The 14,197-nt window shown below is 30.1% G+C and overlaps 1 protein-coding gene across 3 annotated transcripts in view; it reads left to right on the forward strand.

The window, feature by feature from the left end:
* The window catches only part of LOC126735480 (NPC intracellular cholesterol transporter 2), a 48,311-nt gene that overhangs the window by 3,976 nt on the left and 30,138 nt on the right, over window positions 1-14,197 (forward strand). Inside the window, exon 4 of one of the 3 annotated variants that reach the window (XM_050439484.1) lies at window positions 13,561-13,697. The exons of 1 other annotated variant lie outside the window; for it this stretch is intronic. In XM_050439484.1, coding sequence (XP_050295441.1) covers window positions 13,561-13,650 — 90 coding nt within the window. In that variant the 3' untranslated portion in view covers window positions 13,651-13,697. Of the gene's footprint in view, window positions 1-13,560; window positions 13,698-13,823; window positions 14,078-14,197 lie in introns of those variants that run through there. One more of the 3 variants, XM_050439485.1, reaches the window with a different exon arrangement.

Genomic DNA, 14,197 nt, shown 5'->3' on the forward strand with positions numbered 1-14,197 from the left:
TGCTTGTTGTCAAAATAAATAGAAAAAAAAATCGTTTTTACAATTTTATGCATTACATAAAAATCCTAATCGATGTTTTCTTTGAATTTTTTTTTATCAAAGTATTACTTTATATTAGTCACCCAACATTTGAAAAATAAAATGCAACTTAAACAAAAATACCAATCCAAATTTTAAATTGTTTTTTACTTTTAAAGTGTGCGTTATTGTATAAAATAATATAATTTAAAAAAATACCTATTTGTTTTTTTATTTTTAAATATATGGCGTGTATTTAAAAATAAGTAAACAAACAGATGTAATTCTATGATAAAATAATAGTTTTTTAATTCTGGCAGCAACCAGTAAGTGTAAACCAAAATATAGGTAATCATAAAAAAAGGAAACATTATAATAATAGAAACTAAGTGCTACAGCAGAAACGATAGGTATATGTTGAGATTTTTCTGTTTCATCCTGTATCTAGGAAATGAAAAACGCGAACTCAAACCTGTTTAAGGCATTAAAGATTTCATAAAAAATAGCGCGCTATGGTTAGCACCGCCTCCTAGCATTAATAACATAATACGAACTGAGATACTACCAAAACTACTTATTTTGGAATACCCTGTCCAGCGCAGTAAAATTAAATACTTGTACTAAGTACTACCATAATATGGGAAAAAAATTAAGATTTTTGTTTCTTTTTCCTCACATTTTATTTATAAGTATACCTATATAAAAATACAGGGTGTAGAACTCGTCAAAAGAAGTTGATATACCTGATATACCAAAAAATTGCCTATACTCGTATAGTAAAAGTTGCATATTAAGAAAGTTAGTTTGCGTTATTGAAATTTTTTTTACTCATTACCAAGTTAAGTGGACATTGTTTTTACAAAAACTGTTTAAAATTGTCCCCACTTGTTCGACTAACCCAAAATGTTGTTCGGCAAATCCATATTTTAAATTGTTTATGTCTATATTTTGGCAAGAGGTAGAAAAATATCTATGTGGTTCTCATGAGTAAAGCACACTTTTTAACTGAAGTGATGAATAAAGTAATATTGTCGTTTGTAAATAAGGCACTCTTGTGATTTCTTCTTGGATAAAAAACTATTTTTTATAATTCTTTTATTGAAGCGAAGTTAACTTAAATTACTAAACTTTAATTGTAGTAGTCCCGTATATTTTTTTATTTACTTTTTTCTAAACCTTTTAAAACGTATAAGTAATGGATCAAAGGTCAGTTTAAAAGCGAAAATTTTATTTCCTATTTAATGACAAATTACAGTTCTTTAAGTATAACATCTTAATAACAATTAATAACATTTAACACCACTCCTAACAAGCTTTAGTAAGTATAATTACAATTTAAATCTACAATTAAAATACTTTTTTATTTAAACTTTTAAATAGCCTATGTATTGTGTTTTTTTCGAAACTTACCCCTTTTTTTTTAAATAATAAATATTTAATATCACAGGGTGCATTTGGTATTGGTATGGCTTCTTAATTAATATTTGGTATAAAAACCATTTGCGTCAATGCATTGTTGCAGCCTTTTCCGCATTGATCCCAAAGAGTTCACTATTTCAGCCCACAGATTTTCGATAGGGTTTAAGTCAAGGCTTCTGGATGGCCATGGAATTAAATTAAATTCCGGATGTTCCTCAAACCAGGTTCTCGCCATACGGGAGGTACGAATTGGACAATTATCGTGCATAAAGGATATTGGTCCAACCGGATATAATATTCTGTACGAAGGCAGAAAAGAATTTTCCAAAATGTCCACGTAGTCCGCGGAATTCATTCGGGGTAGCGTGGTTACCAGCATTCCGGGTCCATTTTGGGTCATCCAACCCCATAATGACAATGTTATTCTCCCGCTTTTTTCAATTTCTTGGACATAATGGGAATCATATCTGGTACTTGTAGGTCTCCACACTAATTCATGGGACCTTATGTCCGAAGAAAACGTTTTTTCGTCGGTAAATACCACATTTGACCAGTCTCGGTCAATATTTTCTTGAGCAAACCTAAGCCTTCCCTCTGCGTTGTCGACCATTAATTTGGCCTTTTTGGCTGGTCATCTACAATTTATTTCAGCTAAACGAAGAGTATTCCTAATTGTTTGCTTACTAACATCCAGGGTCATGGTTTCTTTGACCACCCGGCTATTTGTGAAAGGGTTATTTCTTACTTGGGTAACAATAGCTTCTCTCATATTTCGGTCTGGTTTCTACATGCCCTTCTGCCTCTTGACGTTGGATCCAGTGTCTAACTTGTTTGACCTGTTTAAAAGCAAATGCAGTAATTAGTATTAATTAATTAAATAGATATCTATTATACTATTAGGTTAGTGACAACAGTTGAGCAAAGGGGTGGCTTATATGTATAGGTATAGATAAAAAATAGCAGTAAATATTTTATTATTAAGAATAAGTTAATAAAGTAGGTACTAAAAAAGCAATAACAGCGTCTCTTAACAATAATAAAATTTTATATTATTTGCTGGTGTTTTTTTAAAACATTCAGAGCGTTACGTCAAAATATATTTCTATGACAACTTTTTTTAATATATGGTGAAAAGCAAATAAAGCGAAAATATTGACAAAGTTTTCAAAGTGAAAATATTTCAGATTAAAATGTTTGCTATGAGTTTTATAAAATCTTCATATTTAAAAATAACAACCGACGCGAAGAGACAAAATTATTTTAAATTATAATAAAAGCAGGCGATAGAATTCTTCTCTTCTTTTTCGTAAATTACCTATGTCAAAGCTCACTTATGTCAATGCTCAGTGTAATATCGTAAAATGCATATACATATATATCATATTAAATCGAATAAATATAATTAACGAGGTAAAGCTTAAATTTGGCACAAAAAAACCCATTCACAGGTATAATAATAAATACAATAATAATACAGATAAAAATATACTAATAAACTAGATGGATACAAATAATGCGGTAAATAGGTAGTGGATTGGCTCATGGTGCGTTTTGGACTAAATATTATTTTAATAAACATTTTTTAATAGGGCCACTCCCCTTAACCCTCAACTGGTACAGTAGTGAGTCAGATATTAAATTTAAAATTCAAAATATCGCCAATCTATACTACATTCGACTACCGTTTTTAAGAAACCTTTAAAGCCATTAATACTTTTTTTAGGGTATGGTACTGCATTAAATTTATTTATTATCTAAAAAAAAACTATACCTTTTTTTTTTTAATATTTAGAAAAAACTTGAATGTTTTTAAGATATCGCGTTGCAACACTTTAAAAAACTCACCCTGTATAAGGGTTGCTTGGATTTTAAAAAATACTACCTCAAAAAAAACAATCAATCATATGTAAAATGATTTTACTTTAAAAATAAAACAAAAACATTTTTTATTTTGATAGACCCAATAACACGTAAATTTTTCTTTGTTAAAAAATATAGGTAAGTTTTAAAACTTTTTTAGATATCTATCGATAAATTAAACTTAAAATATGTAATTTTCGGCTATTTTTCTAAATAAAAAATTTAATGAAAAAATTATAAATTACCCTCGAAATCACTCCTATTTTATCCTGATTGATTATTTATCTATTTAAATTTTTTTTTATCTATATATTGATTATTTTATCTATTTTATTCTATTTTATTATTTTTTTGATTCCCGGGACGATGAGATAATAATTTTCGTTTTTGATCTATTAAATTTATTAGCTTATTTCGGGATATCAAAAAAAGTTGGTTCCGTATAAAAACAAACCTTTTTTTTTTAAATGAAAGTTAAAGAGAATTTTTGAAGATTTTGACAAATTTCATAGTTTAGTTTAAATAGATTTTACCTAACAAAAAATTTAAACGAAATGCATACAAAAAAAAACTTACTGAAAGATCCGTAGCCATTGCTATTTCTCATAAGGTGGCACCCATCTCATGCATAACAATAATTCTAGTACGAATTTCCATGGTACTCTCCCTATGTCCAGACAATCTTGGCATTATGAAAAAATATTACATAAAACACTTTAAAAAATAAAAAAAATTAAACACGTAAATAGACTCGAGGCACTTATAAACACAAAAGACAGTACAATACTATTTACCATCAAATTTATTTATAATTACCACCTTATACATTTCACCTGCATCCCCGTGCCGCCAATTAATACGGAAAAACCCTCCTTAAAAATAGATCTTAAAATTTATAATGGTAACCTTACACACAATGTTAGTTCTATAATGGGATCGATCGCATAAGCTGCCCCCACATCAGCCCCCGTTACTTATTTCCGAAAAATGCCGCTATACTTTCTTCATTCATACAGTGTAGCCAAATTGTGCTTAAATTACGTGTAAATGGGTAAAGAGCCACGGAGCGAGGGACATTTTCAATTTTGTTGACTGTACCTTTTTCCTTGATTGGCTGGTATTATAGCCAATCAAGGCTAAGTTAAGGGTTGGTAATATAAAACTATTTTGACAGATAACTGAAAGTTAACTTATTAACTAATGGTAGAATAACGTCACATGTCACAGTCAACTTCAAAATGTAGAAGTTAACTTTATCGGGTAGATGGGTCAGTTAAACTTTATAAAAAAATCTTGACATATATTCTGTCAATAATTTTGAATATAACCTAACGCTGAAAAAGCTTTTATTCCTGGACAGATAAATGGCGGAAATTATCTCATCGAGACTGCCGTATTATCAAGCATCTGATATGTCATATACAATGCTGAAATTTTTCATAGTTCTTAAGCTTGTAGAGCCGGCCCTTAGGCCGGTATTATAAACATTTTTCAAAAGTTAACTTTAACTCTAACCATCAAGTTACCCTTAACAATAAATTGTCAAAACATCTTGTCGAACTTGCATTTAATGTAACCCGACGTTTCGGTTGGTAAGTATCTCCAACCGTTATCAAATGTAAACTGTCAGTTTACAACTGTCAGTTATCACTTGAAACGGTTGGAGATACTTACCAACCGAAACGTCGTGTTACTTTAAATAAATAAGACAATGCAAGTTCGACAAGATGTTTTCACTGTACCAATGTCTACCACCTTCAAAAACAATAAATTGTCAGTTTTATAAACGTCCCATTTCTTCTTCTTCATCTTTGAGACGTTATTAGAGCCATGTACTACTCTGAAAAGATTTTTCATGTTTTTATTTTGGCTTGGCTTGACCGTAGATATACTGCTAGAAAGAAAGCCTCTACAAGCTAAAGAACTATGAAAAATGTCAGCAGTTTATATGACATATCAGATGCTTGATAATCCGGTAGTCTCGAAGAGATAATTTTGTTTTCTTACCGTCATTAATATGTCGAGGATGTAAGGTTTTTCAGAGTTAGGTTATAATCAAAATTATTGACAGAATATATGTAAAAAACCAGGATTTTTTTATAAAGTTTTACTTATAACTTAATTTACAATGAGCTATATATTTTCGTCTATTATAAACCCTTAGTAGTACTACGTAAAGTAGTACCTACTCAAGGTTCTAGTCGAAAAAAATTAAAGTTAATCGCAAAATATACTTGGGAATGTTTGACGAAACGGTTGGATAATATGTAGACGCAGTAATACCGATGTTTTCTTTTGTTTTTCTTCTATATTTTTTAGGGAAGATAGGGCATGGGGTTCGTTTAATAAATATCGTTTGCTGCTGCGCAGACGCTCCTGATTTCGACGAGCCGCCACTGTACTAAGCAGTTTTTGACATTTTTCTTGAAATTTAGAATAAAACTGCTGTTTTAATATACAATGTGCATTGATGGTATCTAGTCTATGGATTAGTTGAATTGCTTAAATTTTATATATGTAAAAATTATAGATCGGGATGCACAATATGCGAATGGGTACAAATGAAGGGCTGTAGCGTATTAAAAAATGGTCTCTGGTCTCATACTTTGACAGTCGAAAAGTCACGGTTTTACCAAAAATTTTTTGGCAAAACCTTGAGTCTCACAGGAAATTGTACGGGACAAAAAAAGAACACAATATTAAATTCCGTACAATTTTGGTTTTGTATAACAAAGCTATAAAACCTAGTGGAACAAAGTTAGAGAGCGCTAAAGTTCCCAGTTTTTTGCCGTTTTTTTTACATTTTGCAGGGAGAAATAAATTAGTTTTTTACTGTCGCTACTTTTTTAAACTAAAAAATATGTGAAAAATTTGACTAATTTTAGGTAGAACTGATTTTTGTACGATACATTATTTACGATTCGTGTGCGTTCAGAAGCCCACTTTTGAGAAATTCGGAAAAGCGAAATTTTCAACCGAAACCAAAAGTCCTTTAAAAAGGTGCCTCTGATTAAGTCGGCACTATTAGTATTTTTTTTGTTAATATTTAAGAAAGAGGGTCGAGTAAATTAGCAAACTGATTTGATATTTTTTGCTGATTAAAATGATGAAAACAGAAAAAAAATTAACATCGCGTTTTTGTGAAAAATACTTTTGTTAAATGAAATACCCTGTATATTTTTACTACATCAAAATAATTCTCCTAATAAAAATATTTATTTACACTAATAGCCTAACTCGAAAAATAACAAAGTTATAGCGATATTAATAATTTTGCCAAATTTAGGAAAGTTGGCTTTGAACTTTTTGAGAGCAAAATAAATAAATCATTGTTTGAATAATAAATTGACAGTAACCATAGAGATTTTATAAAATAAATAAATACTGACAGTTACACGTTAGCAAAGTTTATGAGTTTTATAAAATCTAAAATAGTTAAATGCCTTTTACGCATATTGAATTATGTTATATTAGAACGTTACTTGTATGCCGAAAAAATAGTGACAGAGACCATTTTCCACTTTAGGCCTGATTCTAAATTGACTGTACAAAATGTTAATACTACTCCACTTTTAACGGTGGTTTAACTATAAATTTTGTTAAACGTAGTGTTAGAATCTGACTGACTCGAAATGCTTGTTGACTAGTTCAGTCTTATATTTTTTAATTACCTACTCCAAAGTATTTTGAGCAACATGGATTTTTCAGCAAAAATATTATCGTTAATAATAAACAGGGATCAACTGTTTGTTCATATTCTTTAGATCGAAATAAGCCGATTCCCTTAAACCAACTTAGCTGAGTTCGGCCATTTAATTATAATATGTATCTAATAATTAAAAATGCGTTTAACCGAATAAAATAACCAATTTTTTCTGCTATGTGAAATGGTCGTAAAAGGTAATTAATTAATAGTTAAATCAATAATAACATCTAATGACTATCAAAAACGACAACTTTTCGATAATAAGTCGAACTTGTAGTATTCAACATTTAGTAGATAGCAATTGTGGTATAAGCTATTTAAGAAACCTTGATAAAAACTTTTCCAAGTTTCTCGAGCTCTGTCAAAACTATTAATAAAATACAATACAATACAATCGCTTTATTGTCAAAAAATTATAAATTTTGTAGACAAAGCTAATATAAATAAATAAATAAACACATACAAGTAAACACATGAGTACACAAAAACAAAAACACAAAAACACAAGACATTTAGATTTTATACAAAATAGGTAACCTATTGTACATGGTCAAATTACTTATACAACTAAATGTTTATAAGTCAGAAGTTGATATTAAAAAGAATATAAAACAATACAAAAATGTAAATTAGGTAAAAGAAGTATACAAAATAAGTTGAAGTTAAATTACGACTATTATCACAATATAGGTATAACTAATTCTAGGGATGGAGACTATAAAGTAAATAAGGCCAGTCTGTGTGTGGTATTTAAAAGGAAAGATTAAAAAAGTCTTCTGCTGTGTATAAAGCCTTTTCCAATAGTAAAGCTTTTAAGGCATGGCGAAAACAGGAAAACGTTGTCATAGATTTAATCGTAAAAGGAAGATGATTGTGCATTTTTTTTTGCTCTATAGAGTATAGAAGTTTTTACTAATTCCGACCGTGGGGTTGGGAGATAAATATCATGCTCTGCTTTTCTAAGTGGATAGTTTTGAGAAGGCTTCTTTGGAAATTCTGACACATGCTTTCGGATTAAGCAAACAGATTCAAATATAAATAGTGAGGGAAGAGTTAATATTCTATGTTTTTTAAAGTATTCTTGGCAGTGAGCTTTACTGTCAAGTCCCAGTAAATAGCGTATCGCTCTCTTTTGCAACTTGAATACGCGCTCAAACTGAGTGGCACAGCATGAACCCCAGAATGAAATGGCGTAACGAAGATGTGACTCAAAAAGGGCAAAATAAACTGATTTAGATGTTAAAAAGCTTAATTCTTTGGAAATAGGTCTTATGGCAAAACATGCTGAGCTTAACTTTGTGGATAATGTGTCGATATGAGATTTCCATTTTAGAGAGCTGTCTAAAATTAGTCCTAAGAACTTGACAGATTCAACAATATCCAAACTGGTATTTTGTAGAGTAAAAGGTTGAATGGTACTTTTATATGATATAACCTTGGTATTAGAGATATTAAGGCATGGAAGATTGGAATCGCACCAGGACTTAATGGTAAGTAAATCGTTAGATATAGTTGCATGCAGAGACGTGATATCTGGAGTGCTCCAAGTAAAGGTGGTATGGTCGGCGAACAGACAAATTTTGCCGCTGATATCCAGATTGGCCATGTCATTAATAAATAGGAGAAACAAAATAGGGCCCAAAACTGAACCTTGCGGCACACCACATTCAATTGGTTGGCATGAAGATGTTGTCGTATCAACCTTCACGAGTTGACTTATGAAACTAAGATATGACTTAAACCATTTGAGAGAAGCTCCTCTAAACCCATAGTGTTGCAGTTTGTTAATTAAAATATTATGATTAACACAATCAAATGCCTTTGAGAAATCGCAGAAAACTGTAGCTGTGGAGTGTTGATTGTTTAGGCTAGAATAAACACTATTTAGGAGCGAAAACATAGCATCACTGGTGCATTTATTACTCAAAAATCCAAATTGATTCGGTGTTAGAATTCTATATTTAAGCAAAAATGACAAAACCCTTTCTTCAACCAGTCTTTCAACAATCTTAGATAAAGTTGGGAGAAGTGCTATTGGGCGATAATTTGAGGCTTGATCTTTATCCCCTCCTTTATGCAGTGAAAAAATAATTGCAGTCTTAAGGCAGCTTGGAAAGATTCCCCTCTAAAATGACATGTTAATTAGGTTCACCAAGTGACTTAAGGTGCAATCAGGCAGGTTTGCAAACATTTTGAGAGTTAGGCCATCTGTACCAGACGATGATTTATTTTTAATTTCGTTAATTGTACTTCGAAGGTCGGTGAATGATACAGGGGTGAAAAAGAAACTGTGCAGATTACCATTAAAAAGATACGAAAGTGGATCGTGAAAAGGTGCTATGGTGGTCATTAGGTTCTTAGCCACATTTACAAAGTAATTGTTAAGGTCCTCCGGTGAAGTAGTGATAGTGCTAGGCGAGGAAGATTTATTTCTCAATTCGTTAACAATAGACCATGTTTCTTTAGACATATTACCAGAATCAGTAAGCCTTTTGTTATAATAGGCATCCTTTGCAGCTTTTATTGTCTTGTGATAAACTCTTCTGTATCGCCTGACGTAATTGTGCAAAACGTCGCTGACGGAGAATTTTTTTAGATGCGATAATGAGCGCATGTTTTTTGCTGATATACGTAAGCCACAAGTAGACCAAGGCTTATGATGTTTAATTTTTATAGGCCTCAAAGGAAAACACTTATCTGAAATATTTGATAAAGTCCTTGTAAATCTAGAAAACTCATCATCGATATCATCAGAAAGAAAATCCCAATTGCACTCAAGGCACTGATTCTTGAAATTTAATAAATTCTTGTCACCAAAAACACGGCCTAATCGACGTAAAGTATTTTTGTTTTTAGATTCCAAAGAAAATCTACAAATCACAGCTTCATGATCAGACAACCCTGCATTTAAGACAGTACAATCAACAAATGATGGAATAAATGATGACCCAATATAGTCGATTGTGCTAGAATTATTTTTAGTTATTCTGGTTGGAGAGTTGATGTGCATTTCTAAACCCAATAAATCAAAAATTGACTGCAGAGACTCTTGAGCAGCACACACACTGGTGAAGTCAATGTTAAAGTCACCACATAAAATCAATTTACTTTTTATAGGTATTATTAATAATGTGCAATTAAATCATAATTAGCACTGTGAAATCATTTAGTTTGATAATTATTATTTTACGTAGTGCGTTAAATTTAATAAATTAACGTGTTTAATTTAGCTGAGAATATAATTATTTTTTCATTATATAAATGACCAAAAGCCAACTTTTCCACTAATTTTAAATATGTCACGTTACATAGATGAAATAGTCCAATAGGACTCAACGGACTTATATACATAGTTATTGTGGATTCATATGCATGTTTTTATATAATAAAAGCATTTTTTTAACTCTCAGATGTTTTACATTTTCTAAAACTTATTTTCAAAAAATGTATTCTCTCTTTTATATTGATCCTCTTCTTTATATTTTAATAATTGAATATGATCAGGGTTTAAATTTATGAATAGTTTAATATAGGCTATGCGAAAAAAATTTCGTTTATTCAAAATACTCGTCGGCCTTCATGGTTGTAATTGACATGCAACTAATATTGCAGTTTTCCTTTTTTTCAAAATACTTTGCTGACATTTATTTAATCAGAGATAAAAGATTTTCATCTACTTGTGCGTTGCCTCTATTATAGCCACGATTACTTAATGACCTACAAAACCTAAAAATTTATATCGATGAGTTTACTTTCAGTAACCCAACAAATTGGGTATATCATAAGCTTTGTCTATAAGATGGTTTCCAAGATCAATTGATATTAGTGTAGACCTAAGAATCCTAAGATCGCGGAGTAGGCAGTTAAAGAAGTTTTATGAATAGTTTTCATTAATAAAAGCTGTACTTTACTAATAAATACATCAAAATGGTCTGGGACACAAATGTATTAAACGACAATTGAAAAAATTTGGAATATATTGAAATTAAATAATCTTGTTTTGAGATACTGCTGAACAACAAAAACACAAAAAATGTCTCGTATTACACCGGAATATTAATAATCTTTGATAATTTAAGGGAGTAAAATATCCAAAATTTGAAATAACAAAATTTCAATAAAAATTAAGAGAAAAGAAAAAGTCCTGTTAATAAATTGTGAATGTCTCTTTGGTCAATTTGTAGCAATTTCACACAGTTTAGCAAGTCTTCTTTGCTTGGAATACTATTCTTTGATGCAAAACACGCCTTTTTCAACATATCCGACGTGCTCAATAAGAATTAAGTCAGGTAATTGCGACGGTCATGGCAACATTGGAATATTGTGCTGCTCGGAAAAGTGTCTAGCAAAACAATGGATTTCAGAATTTATTTGATATATTCATTTACTATTAAAAAATAATTCAAGGGTAATGTGGTTCCCAGATTTGCCCAAAAAACTATAAAAGCTCCAGGCATAAGCCATGATCTTTAAATCATCTTTTAAAAAATGCATAACCAGTTACACTCTTGCTAATTCTGATGTGCTTCGGTCCATTCTAATCTCTTTGCGCAATATCCACGAGCTATAGTATTGGAGATCTAACGGGCTGATTTTGTTGAACCAGTAGATCTTCCTCACATATCACCTCAAAGTTTCCTCAAATCTCTGCCAGAATCTTTCTATGGTACTTTTGGTAGAATTCCCAGCTTCTGCAACTTAGCACATTGACTATGTTGTACGCACAATTACAATAAATTCTCAGTGGCAGTAAAAATTGTACTGAATATATTTTACTGATGAACCTTTTTCCTTATCCCCTAGACCATTTTCATGTGCATACGTAGATGTTATTTATTTAGTTTTTACAAATAAATATGATTGTTTTGTAAGTAAAAAGGTTTTAAACCTCTTTAGGACATTAAAGTGAAAAAAGTTACTATTTAGAATCCGCAAATTTAACTAAAAGACGACACTGAAAGTCAGCAAAGTTAAGTTTATGATACTAAAGTAAAACAAAAATTCTGAATTACTCATTAGTGAAAAGAGTTTTCTTTTCAAAGGTGAAAACATTAACAGAAAATCTAGATTTTATTATATATTTCTTTTGTATTAAAATATTACGGTTGGATTTTTATATACCTTCAACTATAATATGTTGTCGTTATACTTTACAATTATATAAGGTTACACTACACTGCTGCAGTATTATTAAAATATGAAAATTATTATGAAAATATAAGTTGCTCATGAAATTATTTGAATATATCTTGTATTTATTTACAAGAAATGAAAAAAACGTAAATGTACCTATCACCTAGAGTTTACTGAAAACTATGGGAGGGACGTCATTTATCTTTTATTATTTTTTAAGTATTTCTTATATCGCAAGGCAATATATAATTTTTTTTCTGCGATATTTCTGCATTGTAAATACCTTCTACATTTTCTCACCTCTTAAAAATTTGTATATCACCATATTCCAGTAAAAGAGTTTACACTCATTCCCTATGGTTCTCATGTTTAATTCAGCATTTGTTTCAAATTGAAGCAGATGAAAGGACATTTTGAAATTTCTTTATTAATATTTTACGATACGATTTAATCATTTATGATTTATATGAATATGTAGTTGTAAAAATCTTTTGTTTCACCACCAATCAACACAGCATTAAAATCCATAATCAAATTTTCTCAAACCATAACAAAATCTTAGGCAACTATATTAAAGCTTTTACAGGATAACGCAATTATTCAAGAATAGTATATTACATTTTAATAACATAAAAATGATTTAATGACAAAGCCAGTTTTACAAGTTTTACCAGTATAAGCAATTTAATACCAAGCTAGAAAAGAAGAATATGACTGTAAGATCCTGGTTAATATTAGATTCAGCTAATTCAACATTTCGGTGGTCACAACTATAATAAAATTCGAAGTCATCAGCATATTGATTAGAATACATATATTAAATACTTCTCGCAAAATCCCCAGGGCTGCTCTGCCTAATATGCATTAGCGTTTATAATAGCCTGTTTAAAGCTACTTTTTGATTTCTATCAAATAAATAGTTTTTGATAAAATTGAAAGCTTAAAAAAACTTAATTAATATAGTTGCATGATTTAAGCATTTATGATGATTTTAATATCATTTAATAGCTTAAATGCCTTTAATATAATTAAAACAAGTGATTATTACTAAAAAAATGATAACTGATAATAAGCTTCAAGGTTGTCATCTTTACATTAAGTAAATATGCAAGCCAAATTAAGAGAGCACTACAAAACTGCAAATTTGTAATAACACAATTTAAAAAGTCTTTTTTTAGGCATTATAAATTATTACAATTTTAAATTAACTTTATACATATAAAAATTCTTTTAAATTATATTGAGGATTACCTTTAAAATTTGTAGGAAGGGACTACTATTCAAAAGGTCAGTAATAAATACTAAAATAAGCCCATGCTATTTACGCTTCCATTATGTTTTTTATATGTATTTCCTATTCGAAATTTAAACCCACTCTCTATCTTTAAACTTTCTATATTATTCTACACTTTTCTTCTTTATAGGTGAGAACTGTGGTACACTGGTCCATAACTGACTCTAGTACAGGAAAACATGCTGTTTGTTTCGAAGTTCCAGCTTCAATAACGAACTAAAATTACACTTTGTATGTACTAAATAATAAAAATTGTTATGTTTCAAATTTAATAGTATTAATACCCGAATCGTAATGAATAAAATGACCATTAAAGTGCAGACCAGTTAATGATGATGGTTATTTAAATGCATATCGGATGACTAGGAAAAATAAAAATTACTTCAGTTTGTAACAAGAAGAGAATATTGAAAGACTGAAGAAAAAGAGAGGGGAACGACTCAGTATTTACAGGTGTACGGTAGTGCAGAAGCGAAGAAAAAGTTTAGTTCCTTCAATAGTTCATATCGAAGTGGAGAGGTGAACCTTAACATTTTTTCGCTGTGCTGAATTATACAATTTCGATATGAACAGTTTGGTTTTTGTATCAGCAGTTTTGAGTTTAGTTGTTTTTTGTGAGGCAACACGAGTTAACCAATGTCCTAATGGTAAGCTATGTCCTAATGCTATTAATATAACTGGGTCATAAGTTCAGCCCCATTATTAATATTTATTAAAACATTTGTTGCCATTTTCTTTGTTATTAAAGTGTTTTTTTAGAGTAGTTG

The sequence above is a fragment of the Anthonomus grandis genome, chromosome 4 (genome assembly GCF_022605725.1).
Source record: "Anthonomus grandis grandis chromosome 4, icAntGran1.3, whole genome shotgun sequence".
Lineage (NCBI taxonomy): Eukaryota > Metazoa > Arthropoda > Insecta > Coleoptera > Curculionidae > Anthonomus > Anthonomus grandis.